Here is a 16458-nt window from a genome sequence, read left to right as displayed (position 1 = left end):
CCCTTTACTAAGTTTGTGGACATTGTTTCCCCCCCCTCCATAATAATTTTTGATTATATGGGTGATACCTACTCATGCAGAAAATTCAAGCAATACAGTAAAATGCTTAAAGGGAAATCTAAATCACCTGAAATACTATCAATTATAGTAACTACCTTTTTATAGTTACTACTTTGTTATCACTTTAGACACTTTTCTGTGCAAGCCCAGGCAAACATTGCCCCATGAATGTAATTATGTTACCTGGGCATTTTTTATGATCTATTTGAGTCACTTCATCATGTCATGGAAACATTTCCAGTCAAATGGTAACAAAGTAATTATAGTTTCATAATGTTCTGTCCAAATAACTGCATACTGAAGATTTTATGTTGTTTTCAATTTTTTTTTGGCTGAGAAAAGTATTCAGGTAGGTATATTTTTTTCTAGTTACCTAAGCATCATTTGATAATATATTAATAAAAGATAAGTGTATTCAAAGTTTTCTTATATTTCACCAAACCTGTCTCGAGAAAGTCTGTGCAGTTCTTCATAGAGACGTATGAAAATGCTCACATGGTTCCACATACTCATCCAGTATTGTGGTTCTTTATAATTTTTACCAGAAAATGTTTATGATGTTTCAAAACATCTCTTTATAAATTTTTTTGTTGGAAAAAAATCCACAATTTTTCTTGCTAGTTGGACACTTTGTGTGTTTGTTAGCTATTTTCAACTTTCTCTTTTCGGCCATGTCAAGTCCTTTGCCCATTTTTCTATTGAGAGATTTACTGTTTTCTTACTGATTTCGGAGGACTATTTCTCCACTGAAAGTGCTTATCCTTTGCTGGTCTTACATGTTACATACAACTTTTCCCTTTGTTTTGTCTTTCTATCTTTTTGCTTGGGGAGAGGTTGTAGTGAGATTTTCCCATAGAATATTTGGATTTTTATATAATCTTGTTATTTCTTTTTTCATAGACTCAAATTTGTGTCATAAATAGGAAAGACTGTCCAGGTCCATTGTCCTAAATCTATTTCTTCTTGAATCCTTTTTTTTTACACTTTAATTTTTGATTCATGTGATCTTCCTACTGAGTAAATTAGTAATACCTATATAGTGAAGTTAAATTTTGAATTATCTATGTGAATCTACTGAGCTTTTTAAAACACTGTTTTACTTCATCAATGTTATAGTGGTCTAAGTATCTAGCAATATAAGTAACCTCTTATTACTTTTTCTTCCAGATACATTTTAGAATCATTCAGACTTACATTGCCAATATATTATTTCCACCAGTCAAAAAGACTTACTGATATTCTCACTGAGATAACACTGCATCTACAAATTAATTTATTTCAAAAAGGGTCATGATTATCATGATAGCCTTCTTAACCAAGTATAATAAAAACCTTTCAATTATTTAAGGCTTATTTTATGCCTGTTAGCTTTCCTCAAAGAAGTCTTACGCATTTATTAAAGTTGTTGCTGGATATTTTACTTTATTTTTATTGTAAATGCAAGTGAAATTTTTCTTTAGGTATACTTTCTAAATTTTTTGTGCACATATAAACATTTATGAATATCAATACATGTGGTTAAAGTTTGTACTTTCTGAATTCTAATTGAATCCATTTTTTTTTTGGTTGATTCTCTTTCATTTTTAAAGAATGCCATAATATGATCTGAAGATGAAGATCATTTGCTCCATGTACCCCTCTGTTTTCATATCTAATTGCATCAGCCAACACTATTAAAAATAGAGGTCATAGAGGAACACTCTTTTTTTCTTCCCAACTTGATGATTTCCAAATAGTTTCCACTATTTTGCTTATTACTCTGAGATTCCTACCTAAATTTTATTTATTTTTTAAAGATTTTATTTATTTATTTGACAGAGAGGCGGCAGTGAGAATAGGAACACAAGCAGGGGGACTGGGAGAGAGAGAAGCAGGCTTCCTGCCAAGCAGGGAGCCCAATGTGGGGTTCAGTCCTAGAACCCTGGGGTTGTGACCCGAGACAAAGGCAGACGCTTAATGACTGAGTCACCCAGGTACCCTCCTACTTAAATTTTAATTTGTTTTCTGATATCTTAATATTTTATTAATACTCTTTTTTCAAAAATTGATTTTGAATGTGTCTTTTAAGTGACATGGTACTCAATATTGAGATATTAGGTTATGTGACCTTTAACCTTTCTGGGTCTGCCTGTTCCATCATCTGTAAGCTGAATGTGTTAAACACTCTCCACAATCTCTTTCTGTCTAAAATTTGCAACTCTAAAAATAAATGCAACCCTAAAATATTGGGCAAAGCATGTGCAGATATTGAGAAAACAAGAGGACAGAAAAACAGCTATGGTAATGAAAGGTGAAGAATTATAAGATCATGTACTGTGTTTCATGGCCATGACTGGGGTTGGTTGAGAAATTATTCTATTTTATAGACTTTTCAAGTAATGAGGCCATAAGAAATGAAAATGCCATTTCTTGAGATCTTACCTTCATTTTGAATTCAGAAAGAGTTTTCACAAAGAGAGATATTCTGGTTATTAGTGATCATTAATCAAGGGACAGTTCTCATGATGTGCTAAAACTTGAGGTGATTTCAGATTCTCCATTGGTCTTCCTACATACATATAGGTATTTCTACTACTTACCTATATAGACACAATTTGCTGTTTCTGTGAGGATAATCTTGGAAATCAACTATCAAGGAATATTACATGCTTCTAACAAACAGAAGAGTTTTGGCCTTGAGACCTGGAGTATGAACCCAGTAATCCTGACACAGAGGTCTTTGTTTTATTTAGTTTTGTCTTTTAAGGCTCCTTCATTCTTTCATTTTACGTATGTACTCAAAAGTAAATTTATATTCAAGAATTCAGAAGCTTCTCTGAGAAATGTGAAGTTTAGTTTAATTCAAAATCCTCTTACCTACAATGGAGAGAATCACAACCACAAAGTCAAAAATGTTCCATCCTATAGTGAAGTAGTAGTGTCTGAGGGAGATCAGTTTCAGCACACATTCTCCAGTGAAAAGGATAATAAAAACCACATTTATCCAATATAAAACATCAGTCATGTATTTACTTTGTCCCTCTTTTTCTACCATCATGGTCACCATGTTGAGGCAGATAAGAACCATGATGGTGATATCAAAAGCTTGGTTTGTTACTAGATCAAATATACATCCTTGGAATTTGTTCTGTAAAGAAACAAGAATAATATGTAATGTAGAGTAGGTCTTGCAATGATTATACATTAATCATTACATTAGTAAAAAGTATTTTAGAAAGGTATATCTTTAAAAGTTGCATAAATTATACTTGGTTATAGATTCTTGATTTTTAGAAGAAACATTATTAGTGAGTTAAATCTAACTCAAAGCACATGAAAACTTTTTGTTGTTGTTGTTGAATTCTGGTACATATCAGACCCACCAGATTTCAGTTGGTCGTGTATGCTAGCATTTGCTTTTATTTTTATTTTATTATTTTTTTAAATATTTTATTTATTTATCTGACAGACAGAGATCACAAGTAGGTAGAAAGGCAGGCAGAGAGAGAGAGGAGGAAGCAGGCTCCCTGCTGAGCAGAGAGCCCGATGCGGGGCTCTATCCCAGGACCCTGAGATCATGACCTGAGCCGAAGGCAGCAGCTTAACCCACTGAGCCACCCAGGCACCCCTAGCATTTGCTTTTAAATGCACCCACCCTAGTATATTATACATGAGTTGCCACAGTCACAGGTATTTTTTACTAAGAAAACCTCAACTCCTCCACCTGGAATTTTCAATAAAATAACAGGTTTCTAAATTTCTACTTTGTCATATTATTTTAGCTAATGTGTTATATGATCTTGCACTATTATGACTGTCATGGTATGAGACTTATAATTTCCTATCTCTTTCATGTACAGAATGCATATTTCCACACATATCCATACTTATATAGATCACTCTTCCATTTAATCTCATTGCTAGTATTATGCTTTCCAGGAAACACAAGCTTTTTCAAAATCCTTTTAACAATTGCATAGGAAAGGTTTAAGATATTTTACCAAATTAAATACCAGGGCTTCAAATCCACAGATTATAATTCAGTAGATCTGGATGAGACCATTTAAAACATGCCAGGTGAGGGGTGCCTGGGTGGCTCAGTTGGTTCAGCAACTGCCTTCAGCTCGGGTCATGATCCTGGAGTCCCAGGATCAAGTCCTGCATCAGGCTTCCAGCTCTGTGGGGAGTCTGCTTCTCCCTCTGACCTTCTCACCTCTCATGCTCTCTCTCACTGTCTCTCTCTCAAATAAATGAATAAAATCTTAAAAAAAAAAAAAAAAAAAAGCCAGGTGATCCTCATGTAGCCAGCTGGGCATTAACTGGCTTAGTCTTCAGCCATGACTCTCTGGTAAGGTATGTCATGTTGAATATAAATTGAAATGCATATAATGTGTTTAAACATCCCCCTCGTGATGTTAGAGGAATACAAACTATCATTTTACTGCCAAGACTCAATATTTCCATCTGAGCCTGTTCTGGTCTTGAACCACACAGTAGGAAAAATGTTTAGTTTTATGATCAGTCCGACTGCTTCTCTTGCTGTTTGTCACAATAAAAAATCTGCACGTTAGTTTACCCTACTGCTAGGTAGCAATCATTACATCATAAAATCCTCAGTTTTTAAAAAAATTTTTTAAAAGATTTTATTTATTTATTTGACAGAGAGAGAGAGAGAGAGATCACAAGTAGGCATAGAGGCAGGCAGAGAGAGAGGGGAAGCAGGCTTCCCGCCAAGCAGAGAGCTCAATGCGGGGCTTGATCCCAGGACCTTGAGAACATGACCCAAGCTGAGGGCAGAGGCTTAACCCAGTGAGCTACCCAGGTGCTCCCAAATCATCATTTAGATAAATACATTTCAATCAAAAGTAAATTTTATTTGTATCTTCTACAGGCCATTGTACTCATAGTAAGCTGTGTAGCTAATAGAGAAGTAAAACCATATGTAATTACTTTTCATTTTCACAGAAAAATTAAAAATAAGAATAAGATCTATGGTAATGTTCAAGATACATATATTTAGTTTTATAAGGACTTTTGTTCAAATATTCACATTCATGTTTAAGAACAAATTATATATTAAAGATGAATTAAAATAATTTGAAAATTTATATGCCAAAGATATACATGTATACATATACAGTTGATCCTTGAACAACACAGGTTTGAACTGCATGGATCCACTAAAACATGAATTTTTTTTAGATAAATACAGCATAGTACTAGAAATCTATTTCCTCTTCTTTATGATTCTCTTAACATTTTCTTTTCTCTAGCTTACCTTATGTAAGAATGTATATATGTACATACATATGTATATAATATATAAACTATGTGTTCATCAACTGTTCAGTTTATCAGTAAGATTTCTGGTCAACAGTAGGCTATTTTTGGGGAAATCAAGAGTTAACACGCAGATTTTCAACTGAGTAGAGGGTTGCTGCCCCTACCCCCTGTGTTATTTAAGGACAACTCGTTTTGTTTTGTTTTGCTTACCCCTGGCCGAGGTATTGGCTTTTGTGGTTTCTTAGAGCCCAGCTTTTTCATTGCATTATAATATTTCTTCTGTTCTTCTGTCATAAAGATGTCTTGACCTCCAAGGTAAAGAAATAAAAAATAAACCTAGTTAAAACCATAATCATTATCTAGGTCCTTTCTCAGATCATTAAGATAGGTTAAAAATATGTAGATAGAGGGGCGCCTGGGTGGCTCAGTGGGTTAAAGCCTCTGCCTTTGGCTCAGGTCATGATCCCAGGGTCCTGGGATCGAGCCCCACATCGGGCTCTCTGCTCAGCAGGGAGCCTGCTTCCTCCACTCTCTCTCTGCCTGCCTCTCAGCCTACTTGTGATCTCTGTCTGCCAAATAAATAAACAAAATCTTAAAAAAAATGTGGATGCACATTAACAAATTATTTTTAAAAAATGTAGATAGAAATAAAATGCATTTTATTACATGCCACATAGCTATAAATATGTCTTAAATAATTATTTATATATAGGCCTGTGACTCTCCATAAATAATGTAATGTGCATATGTAAGATACATATATTGCCCTATAATAATTATTGCCTCAATTTTCTTTTGGTGAGGTAATCTGAATTATTTTAAACTATATGCTGATATTTCATTTTATCTGTTAATAGTCTCATCAGGCATTTTATTGCTAGATAACTGATATATTAGGAAGGGTTATATGAAATAAGAATACTGAATACCTTTTTGGATGATTTGGCTAACATTTGGGACTCTAATGAATAGTAGGGGCCAAAACAATAGCAAAAGTTGTTTTATATTTATTTGTATTCATTTACAAATGCCATATTCCTTTAGCACAGAAAAAAAAAAAAAATAAAGAGTAGTACCCTCTTATCCATGGTATCCCTTCCCATGGTTTCTGTTAGCCACAGTCAACTGTGGTCTGGAAGCAGGTGACCCTCCTTCCTGCATACCGTCAGAAGGTCAATAGTAGCCCAAGCTACATCACAAGGCTGATGTTATTCACCTCATGTCATCTCACCAGGTAGGCATTTTATCATCTCACATCATCACAGGAAGGGTAGGTACAGCACAATAAGATATTTTGAGGGAGGCCATATTCACATAACTTGTATTATAGTAAATGTACTATTTTTTTATTAGTTATTTTTGTTAATCTTTGTGCCTAATTTATTTATTTATTTTTAAAAAGATTTTATTTATTTATTTGACAGACAGAGATCTCAAATAGGCAGAGAGGCAGGTAGAGAGAGGGGGAAGCAGGCTCGCCCGCTGAGCAGAGAGCCCGATGCGGGGCTCGATCCGATCCCAGGACCCTGGGATCAAGACCCGAGCCGAAGGCAGAGGCTTTAACCCACTGATCCACCCAGGCTCCCCTGACTGTGCCTAATTTATAAATTAAACTTTACCACAGGTATGTATGTAGGAGCAGAAACATGTTTGCTTGTTTGTTTGTTTAAGGTTTGGTACTATCTGTGGTTTCAGGCATCCACTGTAGATAAGGGGTGGGGGAGACTACAAGGAAAATGTACTACATATACCTGTGTGTGTTTCAAGAAACTGGTTAGTTCATTTTTTCATTCCAGTAAAGGAATTTCAACATAAACATTAAGGGTGTCAACAGTATACACAATAGCATTCTAGGTGTTGAGGAAATTACCAAAGATCTAGGATCCTTGACGGGAAGGATTTCTTAATTAAATAGACAACCCTAAGTTTCAACAGAAAAAATAACTAACATCTAAATGAAGTTTTTTGAGCTTTTCAACACTGTAAGAGTGTAAATCTCACAAAGGATGCCTAGAAACTTTACCTGTTCTTTTAGGGTAAGCAAATTTTCTTAAAATTATCTAATTTTTACATATCCACATATTTTCTACATTGATGTGTAATATCAACTTTTTAGTTTGGGAATAAATTAGTATAATCCATGTAATTAGGAATTTATTTTGGGGAATTCATAGTTCTCAAATCCTTACTTAGCTTGTTGGGTCCTGGAGTTAAAAATGATCTGATTATGGTTTCCCTTTAGTTTTCCTGGATTAGGCAATATTCAGTTTTCTATTATATTGCATTTTTTATAAAAAATTTATAAAATAGTAAATGGTAACCAGACTTCCCTTTCTTTCTTAAGTGGGCATTGGTGGTTCAGTGGTAGAATTCTCGCCTGCCCTTTCTTTCTTAATGTATTTTAATTTACTTTTATTCTAGTTGATACACAGTCTTTGGTATTTATCTTACATACTGATGCTAAGCATCAGGGAGAGCCTTCAGGCCAGTGTTAAGAGAGCTACTCATGGGTGAAGGCTGAGTACTGCAGCATGTCAGAACTTACCAAAAGAAGCCAGGAAAACACTGGGAAGAGAACTATGAAATCGAGGTAAAAATCAAAGCAGCAAATTGTAACTTCTCTTAATGATACCCTGGTTGCCAAAATAATAAAACGTGGGATGAAACTAGGAGGAGATTACAAGATGCTCGGAGAGAGGCTTGTGTTGTTTGGATTAGTTTAAAAGCTAGGTGAAAGATGCTCTATAAATCACACTGGTCTTTTTCAATATTACACACTATGTCAAGGCTATGTTAAAAATTTAGTTCTGGTGTCAGATCATCTTTCTTCAAATCCTGTCTCTGTTGTCCTTGGGCAAGTTTCTTAATGTCTTTGTGGATAGGTCATGTTATCATTACAAGAGTAGCTCTACCTTGATGGTTTGTTGGGAGGATCAACTGAGATAATGCATTCAAAACACTCAGCAGAATGCCAGATACACAAGCCCTCAATAACTGTTAGTTGCTGTTACTGCCATTGTTATTAATCTTCTTAACAAGGTTATAGTTACTGAAAGGGGGTGCTTTACTTAGAATTTACCCAAATGCACCCAGGTCTATACTAGGTCTTTGTGTAAATATACTACATACTTATCACATACTTACCCTTTTATAACTTGAATCTATTAGTAATTTGTGTTCTAATTTTCTGAACTATGTTCTCTGATGAATTAAACCCTAAATAACATGAACTTATTAAATGAAGACATTACTTGTAAAAGTGATGGTTATTTGGAAAAACTAGTAAAGTGGGGTTGACCAAAAGTCCCAAAGTTGAAAAGCCTTAAGCGGCAAGAATGAACTAGGAAAAGAACATGGGCGTTGAAGCCAAACAGACCTTTGGCTTGTGACCTTCAATGGACCTGTCATGTGATTTTAAACAAGCTACTTATCACTGCTAGACCAGAGTATCCACTTTTGCGTAAAGATGCCACTTTTGTAAGCCTGTGATATAGATTAGATGAAATCATATATAATATACAAAGTATCTAGCAGAAAGACCCCTGTGCAGTAGTTTAATTAAGTCTTGGTCCTGTCTCTTAGTAAGGTGGAAAGAAACCAGAAGCCATTCAGAAAAAGTCAGAAAATAAAAGGTACGCTTAAATTGAAAATGAAATACTGGAAGGAAGGTAGGGGATAGTGGTAGTTGTCAGTGCTTCTAAATTAGTAACTTTTGCCTGAGAGTAATGGTAATAGTGTGTCAACCCACCCTATTTTCCTCCAGTGGCAATTCTTGTTGCAAGAATAATATTTAAAGCAAGGAGATTAAAGCAATTAAAGTTGTGGCTGTACTGTTCATGATCACATGGCTTTATCTAGATACATGTCTAACTTATCCTATGCAGAGAATACTGAGGCATCATATTTACATGCTTATATATCATATATATACATCTGTAATGACTAAAACTGAAAAAATAATTAAATTGAAAATTAGAGTATACTTTGTAAAATTATTTTCAAGATTAACTATGAATTTTTAAAGATTCTTTTTTGAAAGGCATGAATGTATGATAATGTTAGCTAAGTATAACTCTAAGATATTAAATGTAAGAATGGAAGATAGAATTTTAAAATATCTTTAAAAAAAAAAAAACCCTGTATTTGAAAATGTAAGCATAAATAACATTTAGCATTCACTAAATTTTTCTTCCAATTGTGAATATCAATCATGTACAATGGTGACATTTCAGACATTTCACTGCATGTACCTCCATCTTTTCTGAGATGCTAAGTCAATGTCTAAAATCACTCTTTGAATTCTACCCCTTATCTTTGAAAGATATCTTTACAGCCACAGTACATGAGTCAACTTTGACAGGAAAACTGAGACTTCTTAAATGCTTTATCTCTTACAAATTACAGACCGTACTGTAGCTTCTACCCCCCACAATCTCTTCGTTGAATATAGGCCATATTCTCCATTGCTGATGACTAATTTGAAGACACAAGTGTGGTTGAGGTAGTGGGTAATGCAGAGTCTGACCTAGTCTTTGGTCTCTCTCCAATCATTCTATACATCATTACTGGATTAATTTTTTCTTTCTATTTACTTTTATTTTTTATAATTTATTTTTTATTATTATGTTCAATTAGCCAGCGTATAATACATCATTAGTTTTTGATGTAGTGTTAAGTGATTCATTAGTTGCATAAAACACCATTTTTAAAATCATAACCTAGTTTTCAGGGTCCCTGGAAGACAAAACTCCAGTTGGATCTGTGACAAAGCTACTTCCTCACTGTCAGATGACATGCAAGTAACACAACATCTCTGATCATTGGGTGGGGGGACCGGAGGGGAGAATACAATGGCTTTTAGATTTGTTGTAAAACCTGACTAGGATTACATGTGTGGAGTACTTTACACAGAATCAGACGCATCATCAAATCTTAACAAATGCCAATGTCCTGATTATATGTGTTCCCTTACTCAAAATACCTCAATGACACACCAGCTCCTCCTGAAAAAGATCTAATACGGTTTTTTCAGATCTGCTCTCAAGCAAGATCTCATCTTTTTCTACTTCTTTTCTCAAAACGCCATTGTTACTAGAGGGGAGAAGCATGGGGAATCTGGTCAAACAGGGCACGAGGATTAAGGAGGGTACTTGTGATGAGCAGTGGGTGTTGGATAGAAGTGTTGGATCATGCTAATATTACACTGTATTTAACTAATTGGAATTTAAAGAAAAAGCTTTAAAAAACAAACAAACTCCATCTCAAAACTCTACTCAAACTGATGAAAGGCTATTCATCCTGAATTGTCTCTTTTGTCAGCCCTATGCATGTGCTCACACATTCCTCTACCCTTCCTGTGGATTATTCACCCTTCTGCCTCTCAGTAGCTACAGACCTTCTTATTCGTCTTCCAAGGCTTAAAATTGTCATATAAGTCACACACTTCCTATAGCTGTTTTTTCTATTTGTATCTATTTTTTCCTCTGACCACACACTTATTTATCTTGTTGTCACTGCTTTGTTAACTTCTCTTATTACACTTATCATGATTTCATATCGTAGTATGGGGGCACATAGCATAGTAGAGGACCTAAAAAATATACGCGGAATATGGAATCAACTGCTGACTCTGTCAAAACTATCATTTACTTACTAGATGCATGATCTTACACTTACAAGACAAACTCTATAATAATAATAACAACACATTTTATGGTGGATGTTTTAGGTTGAATTGTGTTGGATATCAAATTAAATATTTTAAGTTTCAACTGCTGGTACCTCAGAATTACCTTATTTGGAAATACAGTCATTGTAGATGTAATAAAATTAAGGTGAGGTCATACTACAGTAGGGCGGCCCCTTAATCCAATATGACCAGTGTTCTTATAAGAAAAGGAAAGAGACATAGAGAGGGAGCACACCAAGTGACCATGGAGGCAGAGATGAAAATACACTCTGCAAGCCAAGTAACACTTGAGCAACAGAATGCTGCAAGATCCAAGGAAGGATCCTCCCCTAGAGGCTCTGAAGAGAGCATGGCCCTGCCAACACTTTCATTTGGGACTTGTAGCCTCCATAACTGAGAGAGAATAAATTTCTGTTGTTGGAAGCCACCAGTTTGTGGTAGTTGGTTACAGGAGCCTTACAAAATTAATACAGCTGATGTGAAGGGTAATGAAACAGAAATCTCGGGAGAGTATCTCACTTGCAAGACTTAACAAATCCTAATTTCCATTACATGTATCATTTCTTCTGCTGTAATATAAACTCCCTGAACTCAGGAACCATATCCTGTGTTGTTGTTCATCAAGGGCCAGCCCACTACATATCCCATGGAACAGTGGCTCAGAGAATGAATGAAATGTGTTTTGAATAAATCAATAATTAGTGCACTAATTTTTAATTATTCATTATTAGTCCTTATAGGGGACACTGAAAAAAAAAACTGAATACTTGTCATATTGCATAAAAACAGTCATAACTTAGGAGATAATTACTTTCTGTGCAGATATGAATGAGATTGAACCTATTTGTACTGTATTCTGGCCAATTATTGGAAAATTAAATGAAATTCTAATGAATCTAATTACTAACAGATATCAAATTAAATTTCATATTATGTTTTTAAGAAAATAATCATTCATATTTTCATTGCATTATAAAAACCTTAAAATACTTATCTTTTTTTTCTGTTGGTTGAAATTATCTATTATGACGCCAATGAATAAGTTCAAAGTGAAGAATGACCCAAAGATGATAAAGATGACAAAATAAATATACATGTAAAGGTTGTATTCATATATGGGCTGCTCGTCTACCTATAAAATTAACAAAAGTTAGCAGTATGTTGACAATAACATTAATCATTTTCTTTTTCATATGGTTTGATGAGTTAATCCAAATAGTTCTATCCTAGGTGAACATAGCTTTTCAGAAGCCATGGCATTTTAAGGATCAACACGAACTTTCTTAAAAATTTGTTCAACATTAAGTAAATATTTATTACCTGCTTACTATGTACACAAATATAATCTTCAAATGACTACAAAGGGCTTAATCATACATAGTACTTGTTCTCAGATTGATAAGACATAGTAACTAAGTGACCTAATGTATGTTTTCTATTTCCAGAAAAAATGCTATAAAAGAGGTGATAACCATATTTATAGAAATTTTGCTGATTTTTTTTTTATTTGATGATAGAAATGTCTTCAACAGATTTAACTTTCTTAGCATGGAGCTCATTTCACATAAACTCATCCACAGCATTTTAAATATAAAAACAATAAAACTGTGAATAAAATTGTTAAAATCCATGAATAACATTTGTTATTGAATTTTTATTTTGATAAACATATTTATTGAGGACTATTGGGAATATTGGACATATTCCCAGGCTATATAAGGTCCTCTACTTACATTTTTTTTTTTTTTGGAACCTCAGAACAATGCCATGAAGCGGGCATTGAGTTTTTTTGTTTTTTCAGTCCATAAACAGGCTGAGAGAGGAAAAGCGATTTGTTCAAAGTCAGTTGCAGAGCTTGTATGATACAAGAGCGCCAGATTTTGAGCAAGCTCTGTCACCAAACACTGCACGCTTAACTGCTAGTCTTTTATTAGGTGCAAGTTCTTCATTTTGTGTGTACATACCAAAGGATCCTTGGAACTACTATTTGAAAATGGCCCAACTAAACTAAGGCCCTTTAAAAATAATAAGTTTAGTGTAATATTGACCAATACTTACATTAACATTATCAACAGCTGCATACATAATATCCATCCATCCCTTAAATGTTGCCTATAACAATAAAATCTGAATGTGAGGTTCACACTCTACAATACACATATATGAGTTTAATCCACTTATTGTTACATTTAGTGACACCAGATCACTGGGCTTTACTATATTTCAAAATGTCAATTTAATATAACATGCTCTGTCAAGAACCAAAAGGAAATAGTCCCAAGTCACATTCTATAACTCAGTCCTAGTTAATTATTTCCAAGTTGTTACAATGCCTGCAAAGTTTGCACAGGAACTTTTATTTTTCCAGAGGTAGAGGGGAATCTTATGAACAAGGTAGGAAACATTTTTTTTTCCATCCATTTCTAAAGGATCCTCTGTGATAGGAGGATGTTATTCTCATTCCCATGTAGTATAAAACTGGCAGTCCAAAAGCTATTTATTTTTGGAGGAACATTCATATGGCGCAAATGGTGAGGAGCCACATGACACTGAAACTCATTTATGAATTAATGACTCTCAAGTGCAACAGAATCTTTGCTTCTTAACTCATGTTTTATAGGCACATGTTCTAAGAAAGACCAAGTCTTCCTTTAAAGTCTCAAAGTACCTTATCTTTAATTTCTAGGTATAGATTGCTCAAAGAATGACTTCAGTCCCTCACTAGTGTCTACTAAAATATCAAGCATTTGTGACAGGGCTCACTTACAACTTGAAGTAGAGAGAGGTAACCAAGTCCAACATTATCAAAGTTCACCTTCAAGTTCTTCCATCGTACATTTTGACTAACATTCATCAGCGCGTAACAGTCGGAACGATTTTGAACGAGGTTTGTTGGAAAGCGTGACCCATCTGTGGTATTAACACACTGATAGAACTTCCCAGCAAACAAATTTACTCCCATGATGCTAAATATTAGCCAGAATATAAGACACACTAGTAGTACATTCATGATGGAAGGAATTGCACCTATGAGGGCATTCACGACCACCTAGTAGTCAAAAGAAAGAAAAGGATGATTAGGAGGACGAAAGATGTTAAATGGTCGACATTAATGAAACACAATGCAGAATTAAAGAAATCAGAAAAGCCACCCATAGACGTTTAAGACATCAAATCACCAACCAACATGTATTAATTGAATGTCTATGCTCAGTAGTATGCCAAGCAAGAGAGAATGAGACAGGAGCCCTGTGAACAAGTTTACTAAAATACATGATAAACACACATTGAAACTATAGCCACAACGCAAAACAAAGTAACTAAAATTATACCACAGCTTAAATAAATGAAAAAATAAAAATAACAAACCAAAAACCTGATTTATGTAAGGTGAAGTCGTAAATCTGCATACTCTAGGGGGAAAAAAAAGAAATTTCTAAGTATGAATGATAACAAATAAAATGTACATTTAAATGTACATTTAAAGGTTCATGGTCCTGGAATGATCAGGGTTAAAATTCTCCCATATACAGAAACGATTGGTATATATAGGCTAGAGTTGAAGTTAGGAGTTTTTTATTATATGAACCCTTTCTACTTAGTTGGTTCTGTTAATTGTGTGATATGGGAATTCAATTAAGACCTTGGGACCTCTGTTTCTTCATCAGCTAAATAAGAATCACCTTTTCAAATTTATTATTCTAAGTCTAAATATACTTTATATATAAGTCCTTGGCTAAATATAGACAATGCTTGCCTCAGTTAAAATATAAATGAAGCAGTTTATCTTTAATAGTTCCTTTATTTCTGCTTGTTGGCATTTCCATTGTTACTAACAACCAGAGCCTCTTGCCAGTTCTCCTGCATGCAGACTATGGTAGCATTTATCACTCTCCAGATCTTCCTAATTCCTTCACCTTTCAAAACCTACCTGTTTTTCCATACTTCAGCTCTAGTCTGAATTTGAGTCCAAATGTTTTGAAGTCTAATTTGTTAACTAAGAGCATTGTGTTCCGTCTCTTTTCCAAATGGTAAAACACTGAGCATCTTTGGCTACTTCTGACATTGTCGAGAGCAGGAGTTGGCAAACACTTTCTTAAATATTTTTTAGTCTTGCAGGGTTATATGGTTTTTGTTGCAATTATCCAATTCTTTTCAATTCTTATTTTTTTTTAAGATTTTATTTGTTTAATTGACAGAGAGAGAGAGATCACAAGCAGGCAGAGAGATAGAGAGAGGAGGAAGAAGACTCCCCACTAAGCAGAGAGCTGGATGCAGGGCTCGATCCCAGGACCCTGGGATCATGACCTGAGCCGAAGGCAGAGGCTTAACCCACTGAGCCACCCAGGCGCCCCTTCAATTCTTATTCCCCACCCCCTTTTTAAAGATTATTTATTTATTTATTTGTCAAAGAGAGAGAGAGACAGAACACACAAGCAGGCAGAGTGGCAGGCAGAGGTGGAGAGAGAAGCGGGATCCCTACTGAGGAAGGAGCCTGATGCGGGACTCAATCCCAGGACCCTGGGATCATGACCTGAGCCAAAGGCAGTGGCTCAATCAACTGAGCCACCCAGCCATCCCTCACTTCTTATTCTTATATAAATTATAAACAAATGGATGTGGCTGAGAAGGAGTAAAACTTTGTTTAGAAAGCAGACAACAGGCCTGTGGGCTTTAGTTTGTTGACTTCTGGCCTAGAGCAATAGTTATTACCCTGAGGTCTGTGGTCCTGTTGAGGTTCCACGCAAGCATGAAATTATATGAAAAACATTTCAAGTCTATTTTTTAGTGAAGAGATGATTCATATTTTTATGAGATTCTGATAGCGTACACGACACTAAAAGGGTTAGGAAGAACAGGAGTAGAGAATAAAGTTCAAAGTGGCCAACTCTTGTTCAAGCCTGTGCTTTCATCCTACTTCCTACTGCCCTCCCCACTGAGCTTCTCACCTAGGCACACTGATCTTCTAGTCATTGCTCAAATATGCCTTGCACACTCAATCCCATGCTTCTCCCCCCAGGTAGCATCTCTGCCTGGAATGTCTGCACGCCTGGGATTTGTTTGGGCCCATTCTTTCAGTCATGGCTCCAACGTCAACTCCCTGTGAGGTCTACCTATACTTCCCCAGGCAGCCATTCCAGCCTCCATGTTTCTGTAATGCTGCATGCTTCCTACTTCAGAGCTGATGTCCTAGAATAACTACTGTTCCCCCGTCCGTCTCTCCACGATTTTTGTCCCTATTCCGTGTTGGGTGACTGGATCTCTTCACCATGGTACTCTTCTTGTACCATTATAACTGACACATAGTTGGTGTCTGAAATGTTTGCTGAAAGAATGAGAGCAACGCTGGGTCTCTGAGGGGGATAGGTCCACATTGGTCGGATAAGAAGCCATTTGAGGGGCACCTGGGTGGCTCAGTGGGTTAAAGCCTCTGCCTTCGCTTGGGT

General features: G+C 35.4%; 1 protein-coding gene and 1 long non-coding RNA gene across 6 annotated transcripts in view; one reads left to right on the top strand and one right to left on the bottom strand.

Annotated features, from left to right (window-relative positions):
* The window catches only part of SCN9A (sodium voltage-gated channel alpha subunit 9), a 171305-nt gene that overhangs the window by 4697 nt on the left and 150150 nt on the right, over positions 1–16458 (bottom strand). The window contains exons 22-26 of the mRNA XM_059167130.1: positions 13779–14060; positions 13070–13123; positions 12006–12143; positions 5533–5637; positions 2917–3187 (exon numbers count right to left, since the gene is read on the bottom strand). Coding sequence (XP_059023113.1) covers positions 2917–3187; positions 5533–5637; positions 12006–12143; positions 13070–13123; positions 13779–14060 — 850 coding nt within the window. The remainder of the gene's footprint in view (positions 1–2916; positions 3188–5532; positions 5638–12005; positions 12144–13069; positions 13124–13778; positions 14061–16458) is intronic.
* The window catches only part of LOC131827142 (uncharacterized), a 167900-nt gene that overhangs the window by 53783 nt on the left and 97659 nt on the right, over positions 1–16458 (top strand). The window lies entirely within an intron of this gene.

This window comes from Mustela lutreola, chromosome 3 (genome assembly GCF_030435805.1).
Source record: "Mustela lutreola isolate mMusLut2 chromosome 3, mMusLut2.pri, whole genome shotgun sequence".
In the NCBI taxonomy this organism is placed as follows: Eukaryota; Metazoa; Chordata; class Mammalia; order Carnivora; family Mustelidae; genus Mustela; species Mustela lutreola.
The sequence above is the reverse complement of the archived record's forward strand: the minus strand, read 5'-3'. Positions and strand labels throughout refer to the sequence as shown.